This window comes from Bombina bombina, chromosome 5 (genome assembly GCF_027579735.1).
Source record: "Bombina bombina isolate aBomBom1 chromosome 5, aBomBom1.pri, whole genome shotgun sequence".
NCBI classification, from domain to species: Eukaryota; Metazoa; Chordata; class Amphibia; order Anura; family Bombinatoridae; genus Bombina; species Bombina bombina.
In genome coordinates this window covers 91207753-91222176 of record NC_069503.1, presented here as the reverse complement: position 1 = coordinate 91222176, position 14424 = coordinate 91207753, and the positions used below count along the sequence as shown (strand labels likewise).

General features: G+C 38.3%; 1 protein-coding gene across 1 annotated transcript in view; it reads right to left on the bottom strand.

Annotated features, from left to right (window-relative positions):
- The window catches only part of LOC128661347 (zinc finger protein 850-like), a 396731-nt gene that overhangs the window by 105381 nt on the left and 276926 nt on the right, over positions 1-14424 (bottom strand). The window contains exons 6-9 of the mRNA XM_053715611.1: positions 13289-13470; positions 11848-11986; positions 11074-11370; positions 9209-9690 (exon numbers count right to left, since the gene is read on the bottom strand). Coding sequence (XP_053571586.1) covers positions 9209-9690; positions 11074-11370; positions 11848-11986; positions 13289-13470 — 1100 coding nt within the window. The remainder of the gene's footprint in view (positions 1-9208; positions 9691-11073; positions 11371-11847; positions 11987-13288; positions 13471-14424) is intronic.

Here is a 14424-nt window from a genome sequence, read left to right as displayed (position 1 = left end):
AGATCACTATATAGATATAAATATAATATCATCAGTTAAACTATTTATACACACAGCACCAGTTGTAATCTAGTGCATAATATTGTACAGCTATAGGTCACTCTATATAGATATAAATATAATATCATCAGTTAAACTATTTATATAAACACAGCACCACTTGTAATCTAGTGCATAATATTGTACAGCTATAGGTCACTCTATATAGATATAAATATAATATCATCAGTTAAACTATTTATACACACAGCACCACTTGTAATCTAGTGCATACTATTGTACACCTATAGGTCACTCTATATAGATATAAATATAATATCATCAGATAAACTATTTATAAACACAGCACCACTTGTAATCTAGTGCATAATATTGTACAGCTATAGGTCACTATATAGATATAAATATAATATCATCAGGTAAACTATTTATAAACACAGCACCACTTGTAATCTAGTGCATAATATTGTACAGCTATAGATCACTCTATATAGATATAAATATAATATCATCAGTTAAACTATTTATACACACAGCACCACTTGTAATCTAGTGCATAATATTGTACAGCTATAGGTCACTCTATATAGATATAAATATAATATCATCAGCTAAACTATTTATACACACAGCACCACTTGTAATCTAGTGCATAATATTGTACACCTATAGGTCACTCTATATAGATATAAATATAATATCATCAGTTAAACTATTTATACACACAGCACCACTTGTAATCTAGTGCATAATATTGTACAGCTATAGGTCACTCTATATAGATATAAATATAATATCATCAGTTAAACTATTTATAAACACAGCACCACTTGTAATCTAGTGCATAATATTGTACACCTATAGGTCACTATATAGATATAAATATAATATCATCAGTTAAACTATTTATATACACACAGCACCACTTGTAATCTAGTGCATAATATTGTACAGCTATAGGTCACTCTATATAGATATAAATATAATATCATCAGTTAAATTATTTATATACACACAGCACCACTTGTAATCTAGTGCATAATATTGTACAGCTATAGATCACTATATAGATATAAATATAATATCATCAGTTAAACTATTTATACACACAGCACCACTTGTAATCTAGTGCATAATATTGTACAGCTATAGGTCACTATATAGATATAAATATAATATCATCAGATAAACTATTTATACACACAGCACCAGTTGTAATCTAGTGCATAATATTGTACAGCTATAGGTCACTCTATATAGATATAAATATAATATCATCAGTTAAACTATTTATACACACAGCACCACTTGTAATCTAGTGCATAATATTGTACAGTTAGAGGTCACTATATATAGATATAAATATAATATCATCAGGTGAACTATTTATACACACAGCACCACTTGTAATCTAGTGCATAATATTGTACAGCTATAGGTCACTCTATATAGATATAAATATAATATCATCAGTTAAACTATTTTATACACACAGCACCACTTGTAATCTAGTGCATAATATTGTACAGCTATAGGTCACTATATAGATATCATCAGTTAAACTATTTATACACACAGCACCACTTGTAATCTAGTGCATAATATTGTACAGCTATAGGTCACTCTATATAGATATAAATATAATATCATCAGTTAAACTAATTATACATACAGCACCACTTGTAATCTAGTGCATAATATTGTACAGCTATAGGTCACTATATATAGATATAAATATAATATCTTAAGTTAAACTATTTTATACACACAGCACCACTTGTAATCTAGTGCGTAACATTGTACAGCTATAGGTCACTCTATATAGATATAAATATAATATCATCAGTTAATCTATTTATACACACAGCACCACTTGTAATCTAGTGCGTAACATTGTACAGCTATAGGTCACTCTATATAGATATAAATATAATATCATCAGTTAATCTATTTATACACACAGCACCACTTGTAATCTAGTGCGTAACTACAGCTATAGGTCACTCTATATAGATATAAATATAATATCATCAGTTAAACTAATTATACATACAGCACCACTTGTAATCTAGTGCATAATATTGTACAGCTATAGGTCACTATATATAGATATAAATATAATATCATCAGGTAAACTATTTATAAACACAGCACCACTTGTAATCTAGTGCATAATATTGTACAGCTATAGGTCACTGTATATAGATATAAATATAATATCATCAGTTAATCTATTTATATACACACAGCACCACTTGTAATCTAGTGCATAATATTGTACAGCTATAGGTCACTCTATATAGATATAAATATAATATCATCAGTTAAACTATTTATAAACACAGCACCACTTGTAATCTAGTGCATAATATTGTACACCTATAGGTCACTATATAGATATCATCAGTTAAACTATTTATACACACAGCACCACTTGTAATCTAGTGCATAATATTGTACAGCTATAGGTCACTGTATATAGATATAAATATAATATCATCAGTTATACTATTTATACACACAGCACCACTTGTAATCTAGTGCATAATATTGTACAGCTATAGGTCACTCTATATAGATATAAATATAATATCATCAGTTAAACTATTTTATACACACAGCACCATTTGTAATCTAGTGCATAATATTGTACAGCTATAGGTCACTCTATATAGATATAAATATAATATCATCAGTTAAACTATTTTATACACACAGCACCACTTGTAATCTAGTGCATAATATTGTACTGCTATAGGTCACTCTATATAGATATAAATATAATATCATCAGTTAAACTAAGGCAGGGCTCCATTACAGCTGAATAAATTTTTTTAAAAAATAAAATAAAAAAAAACTCCTTTTATTTAGTACTGGCAGACTTTCTGCCAGTACTTAAGATGGCGGGGACAATTGTGGGGTGGGGGAGGGAAGAGAGCTGTTTGGGAGGGATCAGGGGGTGGGATGTGTCAGGTGGGAGGCTGATCTCTACACTAAAGCTAAAATTAACCCTGCCAGCGCCCTACAAGCTACCTAATTAACTCCTTCACTGCTGGGCATAATTCACGTGTTGTGCGCAGCAGCATTTAGCGGCCTTCTAATTAACAAAAAGCAACGCCAAAGCCATATATGTCTGCTATTTCTGAACAAAGGGGATCCCAGAGAAGCTTTTACAACCATTTGTGCCATAATTGCACAAGCTGTTTGTAAATAATTTCAGTGGGAAACCTAAAGTTTGTGACAAAATGTGTGAAAAAGTGAACATTTTTTTTAATTTGATCGCATTTGGCGGTGAAACGGTGGCATGAAATATACCAAAATGGGCCTAGATCAATACTTTGGGATGTCTTATAAAATAAAATATATATACACATGTCAAGGGATATTCAGGGATTCCAGACAGATATCAGTGTCCCAATGTAACTAGCGCTAATTTTGAAAAAAAAGTGGTTTAGAAATAGCAAAGTGCTACTTGTATTTATGGCCCTATAGTTTACAAAAAAAACAAAGAACATGTAAACATTGGGTATTTCTAAACTCAGGACAAAATTTACAAACTATTTAGCATGGGTGTTTTTTGGTGGTTGTAGATGTGTAACAGATTTTGGGGGTCAAAGTTAAAAAAAAGTGTGTTTTTTTCCATTTTTTCCTCATATTTTATAACATTTTTTATAGTAAATTATAAGATATGATGAAAATAATGGTATCTTTAGAAAGTCCATTTAATGGTGAGAAAAACGGTATATAATATGTGTGAGTACAGTAATGAGTATATAAACGGTATATAATATGTGTGAGTACAGTAAATGAGTATATAAACGGTATATAATATGTGTGTGTACAGTAATGAGTATATAAACGATATATAATGTGTGTGTGGGTACAGTAAATGAGTATATAAACAGTATATAATATGTGTGAGTACAGTAAATGAGTATATAAACGGTATATAATATGTGTGTGTACAGTAATGAGTATATAAACGATATATAATGTGTGTGTGGGTACAGTAAATGAGTATATAAACAGTATATAATATGTGTGGGTACAGTAAATGAGTATATAAACGGTATATAATATGTGTGTGTACAGTAATGAGTATATAAACGGTATATAATATGTGTGAGTACAGTAATGAGTATATAAATGGTATATAATATGTGTGTGTACAGTAATGAGTATATAAACGATATATAATATGTGTGGGTACAGTAAATGAGTATATAAACAGTATATAATATGTGTGTGTACAGTAATGAGTATATAAACGATATATAATGTGTGTGTGGGTACAGTAAATGAGTATATAAACAGTATATAATATGTGTGAGTACAGTAAATGAGTATATAAACGGTATATAATATGTGTGTGTACAGTAATGAGTATATAAACGGTATATAATGTGTGTGTGGGTACAGTAAATGAGTATATAAACAGTATATAATATGTGTGGGTACAGTAAATGAGTATATAAACGGTATATAATATGTGTGTGTACAGTAATGAGTATATAAACGGTATATAATATGTGTGAGTACAGTAATGAGTATATAAATGGTATATAATATGTGTGTGTACAGTAATGAGTATATAAACGATATATAATATGTGTGGGTACAGTAAATGAGTATATAAACGGTATATAATATGTGTGGGTACAGTAAATGAGTATATAAACGGTATATAATATGTGTGTGTACAGTAATGAGTATATAAACGGTATATAATATGTGTGTGTACAGTAATGAGTATATAAACGGTATATAATATGTGTGTGTACAGTAATGAGTATATAAACGATATATAATATGTGTGGGTACAGTAAATGAGTATATAAACGGTATATAATATGTGTGGGTACAGTAAATGAGTATATAAACGGTATATAATATGTGTGTGTACAGTAATGAGTATATAAACGATATATAATGTGTGTGTGGGTACAGTAAATGAGTATATAAACAGTATATAATATGTGTGAGTACAGTAATGAGTATATAAACGGTATATAATATGTGTGTGTACAGTAATGAGTATATAAACAGTATATAATATGTGTGAGTACAGTAATGAGTATATAAACGATATATAATATGTGTGGGTACAGTAAATGAGTATATAAACAGTATATAATATGTGTGGGTACAGTAAATGAGTATATAAACAGTATATAATATGTGTGGGTACAGTAAATAAGTATATAAACAGTATATAATATGTGTGGGTACAGTAAATAAGTATATAAACAGTATATAATATGTGTGAGTACAGTAAATGAGTATATAAACAGTATATAATATGTGTGGGTACAGTAAATAAGTATATAAACAGTATATAATATGTTTGGGTACAGTAAATAAGTATATAAACTATATATAATATGTGTGAGTACAGTAAATGAGTATATAAACGGTATATAATATGTGTGAGTACAGTAAATGAGTATATAATATGTGTGAGTACAGTAATGAGTATATAATATGTGTGGGTACAGTAAATGAGTATATAAACGGTATATAATATGTGTGAGTACAGTAAATGAGTATATAAATAGTATATAATATGTGTGAGTACAGTAATGAGTATATAATATGTGTGGGTACAGTAAATGAGTATATAAACGGTATATAATATGTGTGAGTACAGTAAATGAGTATATAAATAGTATATAATATGTGTGAGTACAGTAAATGAGTATATAAACGGTATATAATATGTGTGGGTACAGTAAATGAGTATATAAACAGTATATAATATGTGTGGGTACAGTAAATAAGTATATAAACAGTATATAATATGTGTGGGTACAGTAAATAAGTATATAAACAGTATATAATATGTGTGAGTACAGTAAATAAGTATATAAACAGTATATAATATGTGTGGGTACAGTAATGAGTATATAAACAGTATATAATATGTGTGGGTACAGTAAATAAGTATATAAACAGTATATAATATGTGTGGGTACAGTAAATGAGTATATAAACGGTATATAATATGTGTGAGTACAGTAAATAAGTATATAAACAGTATATAATATGTGTGAGTACAGTAATGAGTATATAAACAGTATATAATATGTGTGGGTACAGTAAATAAGTATATAAACAGTATATAATATGTGTGGGTACAGTAAATAAGTATATAAACAGTATATAATATGTGTGGGTACAGTAAATGAGTATATAAACAGTATATAATATGTGTGGGTACAGTAAATGAGTATATAAACAGTATATGTGTGGGTACAGTAAATGAGTATATAAACAGTATGTAATATGTGTGGGTACAGTAAATAAGTATATAAACAGTATATAATATGTGTGTGTACAGTAATGAGTATATAAACAGTATATAATATGTGTGGGTACAGTAAATAAGTATATAAACAGTATATAATATGTGTGGGTACAGTAAATAAGTATATAAACAGTATATAATATGTGTGAGTACAGTAAATGAGTATATAAACAGTATATAATATGTGTGGGTACAGTAAATAAGTATATAAACAGTATATAATATGTGTGAGTACAGTAAATAAGTATATAAACAGTATATAATATGTGTGAGTACAGTAAATGAGTATATAAACTATATATAATATGTGTGAGTACAGTAAATAAGTATATAAACAGTATATAATATGTGTGAGTACAGTAAATGAGTATATAAACTATATATAATATGTGTGGGTACAGTAAATGAGTATATAAACAGTATATAATATGTGTGGGTACAGTAAATAAGTATATAAACAGTATATAATATGTGTGTGTACAGTAAATGAGTATATAAACAGTATATACTATGTGTGGGTACAGTAAATAAGTATATAAACAGTATATAATATGTGTGGGTACAGTAAATGAGTATATAAACAGTATATAATATGTGTGGGTACAGTAATGAGTATATAAACAGTATATAATATGTGTGTGTACAGTAAATGAGTATATAAATGGTATATAATATGTGTGTACAGTAAATGAGTATATAAACAGTATATAATATGTGTGGGTACAGTAATGAGTATATAAACAGTATATAATATGTGTGAGTACAGTAAATGAGTATATAAACGGTATATAATATGTGTGGGTACAGTAAATGAGTATATAAACAGTATATAATATGTGTGGGTACAGTAAATGAGTATATAAACGGTATATAATATGTGTGGGTACAGTAAATGAGTATATAAACGGTATATAATATGTGTGGGTACAGTAATGAGTATATAAACAGTATATAATATGTGTGGGTACAGTAATGAGTATATAAACGGTATATAATATGTGTGTGTACAGTAAATAAGTATATAAACAGTATATAATATGTGTGGGTACAGTAAATGAGTATATAAACGGTATATAATATGTGTGGGTACAGTAAATGAGTATATAAACGGTATATAATTGTTAAGATTACTGCAGCTTTAAGCTCAGCTCACCACACCCCCTGGGTGTGTCTGGGTCTCTGTGACATCATCAGAAGCCATGTTAGTTTTACTGATGGAACCTGCTAGAGAATAAGCCATGTGGCTGTAGCTGAATAAAAGTTATCTAAAGTTCCTGCTGCAGAGTCTTCATGATATGTGCAAGACACAAGGTAACAGCACACAACTGAATTTTCTAATCCTGACTACACACAGAACATAACAGCTGGCGACGAGGATCTGTGGTCTGACCCTATAATGGCACTTATTGGCACCTTACCTGTGTTTGCACCAGACACAAACAGATAGGACACATGGGTTGAACAGTTTGAGCTATATTGTACAGCAAATAACATAGGAGCTGATAAGCAAGTGGCTGTGTTAAGGGGATAAATTTCTTACTTGAATCCATACAAGAATACAATATGAACCAACAAATTAATACCCCATACCCCTAAATAAAAACACAACACTCAGGGTTTGGGAAGAAAAAACCGACCTCCCCCAACGGGGGGAGGGGTTGCTTTATTAACCTAATTAACTAATTGAATCAATAACAACTGCTCCTAGCTGGCAAGATACCCTGTCCTAACAACCCACTAAGGGGTGTGGCCGCCCTGGGAATGAGGACGCCCTCATTCCGCCTACTTGTTCGCTCAAGGAAGATCGCCCAGCGAGCCGACCAATCCCTAGCCCCTCGGCGACTAGGGTCCTCCACGCTCACTGTCCCTTCCCTCTATCCTTGTCCTCAAATATCTTTGATGCCACACCCCTTTCCGCCCTGAGAAAGCATGACGCCATGCCAACTCCCAACTACCTACCGGGTTGCGGGGTCTCCAAACTGGATAGACATCGGTCCCCCAGCCAAAAGACTGTTAGTTCCGACGGGAGACCCCATACTACTATTACTGCCCATGGGCTTACCAAGGTCCACATGATTATGCAGCCCCCTGCCAAGGGAAACTAAGCCAGCTTAAATACGAACCGCCATCAATCCGCTTCATCGCCTATAAAGGAATAACATAAACCACAGGGAGGGCTGGGAGGGAAGACAAAAAACAGGTTAGTGATTTACTTTCTGTTTACCTTTCCTTTTATCACTTCTGAATCTCCTCCCATCATTCCCACACTGTCAGAAAACAACACTCCCCCTTTAACCCTTTCCACTCTTTCCTTCCTTCAGAATAAATTCCCCCTTAATTTGTTTCGTCCCTAATTAGGTCCTACACTTTTCTAAGGGGATAAATTTCTTACTTGAATCCATACAAGAATACAATATGAACCAACAAATTAATACCCCATACCCCTAAATAAAAACACAACACTCAGGGTTTGGGAAGAAAAAACCGACCTCCCCCAACGGGGGGAGGGGTTGCTTTATTAACCTAATTAACTAATTGAATCAATAACAACTGCTCCTAGCTGGCAAGATACCCTGTCCTAACAACCCACTAAGGGGTGTGGCCGCCCTGGGAATGAGGACGCCCTCATTCCGCCTACTTGTTCGCTCAAGGAAGATCGCCCAGCGAGCCGACCAATCCCTAGCCCCTCGGCGACTAGGGTCCTCCACGCTCACTGTCCCTTCCCTCTATCCTTGTCCTCAAATATCTTTGATGCCACACCCCTTTCCGCCACCCCAAAAGAGGACACGGTACTCTTGCCCCCACCTAACACACACAGGAAGCCAGGACCTGCCTGACGTTCTCCAAAAACAAGTCCATACCCTTATCCGACAGATGAACTTGATCCCTCCTGAACAGACTCACATCATCAATTTTGATGTTCTCATGAGACACCACCTTACCACCTGCTGCTAATACTACCCTGCCTACATCCCTATTCAGCTTCCTCTTCACCCGGAAACCCGCTTTCCTGGTGGCCATATGTCTCCAAACATTCCTTGAGACAATCTTAGACCATATGATCGTAACCCCTTGAAATTGAGTCTGCAACCATTTGATGTCAGACACCATTATGTCCGACAAATCCCCCATAGGCATAGTCCCTACATCGTTGCCTCCAAGATGAAGAAGAATGACGTGCGGCTTGCCCCATCTTCTCCTAGCCTCTGCTACTTGCTCAGGTAAGTGCCGCCACATCATGCCTCTCCTGCCTAACCATCTAATAGATACCCTCGCGGACGGCAGTCCCAACTGCTGTCCTCCCGGCTGAGACGCAGCCCGAATAGCCGCCCAATGGATATATGAATGTCCGACCACCCATATTCGCCTGCAAGCTGCAACCTGACCTGAAAAACATTGACAACCATAAAGTCCTGGCTTCCCAAACACCCAACCATAACACAACATTTTCGAAAAAACCACAGAAACTCTAAATCAAACTAATGCTGACTAAGTAGCCTAATGTACTTTTTGTATTGCGCTGACGACCACCTCCCCAATGCCTTTATCTGCGCCTCAGACTGTCCTGCCATGGCCGCATCCGTAGCCGAACCTATCCGGAACGAATGCGGCGCCACGACTGCCGGATCCCATCCCAATTCAAGCACAACTTTTCTTAAAACTGCCCTATACTGAAACTGTGACAAATAAGAGCCATCCTCATGCACCAAAAAGGGGCCACTCACATCGGGCCTAACTGCTATGAACCTACAGCATAGCTGTACCGGACAAATAGACGGCTCCACCTGCGACAGCAAGTTGAGCCATCTACCCTTCCCTGCCTGATCTGTCTTCGATCTAGCAACAAAAACTAACACCGCCCCATCCTCTACTCTCACATGCTCCCTCAACAATCCTGCACCCTGTAAACTTCTGGATCTGGACACCAACTCGCTTATCCTGAGAGCTGCAAAGTATGCTAACGAAAAAGCTACCGCAAACAAATAGACCTCAAACTTGGAATCACAAACACCATCTAATTGTCCTATCAGCTGCGCCAATCTAGCCCTCGTAATTGGTTCTCTCATATCCTTGCGTCTGCCCCCTAACCTACGAACCCCTTTTAATGCGGTCCTAGCTATAAAGGTCCTGGTTACATCCTCCACCCCATATAATTTTGAGAAAAAAGCAACTGCAGCCACCTTACCTCCTATGACTCCCGCCGAAACCCCTGCCAACTCCATTGCCCCAAGCCAGCTAATAAACAACGCCACCGAAGGAGTCCTCCATGTGGCACCATACACCCTCAAAAACTCGCCCCACTCACCCCAAGCGCTGCCGTAAGCCTGCCAAGTCCTAGGAGCCAATGCGCCCTTTAATAGCCTTAACGCTGCTCCCCAGAATTCGCCACCTGCCAAAAATACGTTTGGACAAGCATTACCTCCCTCTCCAGCGCAGGCCTATCCTACCTTTAGCCCGGATCCCTTAACTTAACTGAAAAACCTGCCCACGTAAGTAAACGTCAACTGCTATAAACACTCACAAAATGACACCCTTAGTGCCTAACTTCGCAACTGCAAACAAAACTTCTGAACTTAAGAATGCCCTATCCCCTAAACAGTAAAAAATTTAACTATTGCTGCGGTGCCCACCGGAGAACGCACCCCTGCCTAACGCACCCTGTCTGGCCTGCTGTTCGCCGCTAAAGCTGTCCCTCTTCCGAGCACAGTCATTTCCCGGATGAGCCCCCCCGCAATATATACATACGTGCCTAAAAAGACACTGCATACCCCTGTCACACAGCTTCTCCTGGAACCGCCAGCATTCCCTACCCCCTTTTCTCCGAAATGTGCGATTCTGTTGCCCAGAAACCGTCGGTTTCTCTGCAACCGCTATTGTCCCTTCCATGAGATCAAGATTGGACCATAAGTCCATCTCCTTCATCCCAAAAGTCAGGACTGGATTTGCCTCTAACGTTCTGCGAAACTGGGCGTCATATTGACGCCAAGCTGTTCCTTTCCCTCGCTCATGGATGTCATCAATGACCTCCATGTATTTTAGTATATTCACCGCCTGGCCTGGGTTCGCTTCAATATAACATGACGCAAGCACTCTAAAGCACCTCATCCACTCCTGATACGTCTCAGGTCTCTTTATCTTTTTGTCACCTGTCCCATCCTCTGCCATTTCCCTAACCTGATACGCTGCCCTAGATAATTCAAAGATTTTAACATACCGCCCCTCTCTAATCTTCCTAGCTATCTTGGGTTTCAAGTGAGAATGTAAGGAATTAATTATGCAGGGATACGTGTCCGCTGTCCCCGCTACCCTGGATTTTTTACCCTTACTAGGCTCCTGTACTGTCGTCAAACTGGAAGACCCCACCATTACACCACCTGACTGACTTTTTCCCCCACTTCCTTCCTTGGGCGTCCTACCTACTAATTTACGAATTTTTTTAAACAACTGCCTATGTCCCTCATCCTTAAGACTCGTGGAGCTATCCGAATCCCCAGAAGTGGAGGACTCGCTCTCTCTAAGGTGTGGTGCGGTTAACAACTTACCAGGCCCTGACGCTGCAGATGCCGCCACCTCCGATGTCCCTGCTACGCTGCTCACCGAGGTTCCTTCGCTGCGCCCAGACAGCGCCCTCTCCTGCATCCCACTGTTCACCTCCTCCATGAGCCTGTTATGGTTTCCAACCTGCAAAATAGAAGAAACGGAGGGAGCACCACAGGAAGTAGCAGACGGCCCAGCAGACCCCCCAGCCACCTCCTCAGAAAAACCAGTCCCCACATTAATCCTGACCCTATTCTTAGCTAGCAATCTTTTTTGAAGGTTAGACATAAGGTTCATATGACCTACTCTTACACCTGTTAGGTTTCTCTTAGGTGTAACAAAATTCCCAACTGGCACCCTCCCTGCTCTTTCTTCTGTCACCACAGGCTGTTCCCTGCCTGCCACAGTTCTCAAATCACTTCTAGTTTGAAACACTAAATCCCTTTCCGAAGATAAACTATCCTGTCCTTGAACTGCTCGTTGCCTAGGGGAAACAGGCTTATCTACGCCTGCTACTGATCTCCTAACATCTCCTCTTAAACATCCTGCCTCTTTCTCTCCTATGGTTGAAGCTCTTGGCCCCGGGAATGCTCGCTTCCCAGTGAGAACAGGCTTATCTACGCCTGATAAAGTCTCTAACGATCCAGCCCCTACACCTGCTCGTTGCCTAGGGGAAACATGCTTAGCCATGCCAGATGAACAAGGTTTCTGTCCTGCGACACCTTTTCCCGCCCCCCTCACACTGCCTCGACCCCTCCCTCCCCCAACCCCTCCAACCACGGTCCTAACCGAGCGGGTAAGAGACCCGCGGGACCCCCTGCCCCCCCGTGGTGCTCCACTCACCTTCCCGATTCCGGAACCGCCTGCGACCTCTGCCGCACTCACGCCCGACATGCCCGCTGCCTCACTGCCGCTGAAGTGAACGACCTGAAAATCCAAAATGGCGGCCGGCACAGTGAGGGGCGGAGCAATGCCGGGCGCGCGCGCGAAAGAGGCAGCAGGGGAGGAGACACTCAGCTCACCACGCGGCTCCAGGAAAGGAGCCCCCGGCCTACCTTCCATACCCTGCTGGCCTGACACAAAGCCAGGCGAGGGTGACCTAACGGGGCTCCGCTGAGAAAAGCGGAGCTCCGGGGAGTGAAGCAGCGTGGCATCCGCTGCCCCCCTCGCCAGGTCCGCCGCAAATGCAGCCACTAGGGACCTGGGAGGGGGAACACTGGGAACCGGGAGGGAAGCCCCTGGCAGCCCCACAACAGAAAAACGGGTAGGAAAATCCAGAGGGCCCTGAGTTAGAGTAGAGACAGGGAAGGAGGTAACAGAAGAGGACACCAGGTTAGGAAGGGATACAGGAGCAGAAAAAATAGGACCAGAAGGGCTAGACACAGGGATTGAATAGATAGGAAGAAAGGCAGTGGAAACAACAGGCGCCCCAGCAGCAGAAATTACTGCAGGGGAAGAAGCAGGGATAGTCAAAGAAGAAAGAGTAGAGACACTAGGAGGGTCAGAAATGCCCACAACATCACCAGCTACTGTAACAACTGTCCTCTTCTTCTTTCCAGATGCATCCTCCTCCTCATCAAACCTCCTTGGAGCCTTAGCAGACCTCTTGGACCTCTCCATGATGACACCTGTAAGACAAAAAACAGGTTAGTGATTTACTTTCTGTTTACCTTTCCTTTTATCACTTCTGAATCTCCTCCCATCATTCCCACACTGTCAGAAAACAACACTCCCCCTTTAACCCTTTCCACTCTTTCCTTCCTTCAGAATAAATTCCCCCTTAATTTGTTTCGTCCCTAATTAGGTCCTACACTTTTCTTCTGACAACTATAGGCTCAGCAGCTTACACTACATTAAGGGACATTCTCTCACCAGATAAACCTAATGCTAAACCTCTGTCTGACCTGATCTGCCTGTTATCTGACCACTACCTACCTAAGCCTCTAGAGATATCAGAACGCTTTAAGTTTTACACACGCAAGCAATTGCAGCATGAGGACATTAAAACTTATGTGATCAGTTTAAAGAAACTAGCAAGTAGCTGCAGATTTGGTGATTATTTAAACACTGCTTTACGTGATATGTTTGTTATTGGACTCATGGACTGTACAGTACAAAAGAGACTATTAGCAGAGGATGAGTTAACACTAAAGCGTGCTATAGAGATAGCTACAGTCATGGAACTTGCTACTAAAGATGCACAAATGCTCCAGGTCACAGCACAGGCAGTTTGTGATAAGGAAAAAGATGTTTTTCATACAAGTATGCACCTTAATAAACAGTATCCAGCTAGACAAGGGTCACAGACAGCCTGTTACAGATGTGGTGACACAAATCACACAGCAAATACCTGCAGGTTTAGGAACAGCACCTGCTATGGGTGTGGGAAGATTGGTCATACAAAGAGAGTGTGCAGAAGTTCCTTAGACAGAGATAAAAGTAAGAAAGGCAGCAAGTCACGTGCAGCTTTTCATGTGCAAGTAGATACACCACACACTGATTCAGAGGAAGACAAACCATTATACAAATTACAGATCTACAGCCTTGAGAATAAAATTCCAGAACTACAAGCAAAGGTGAAT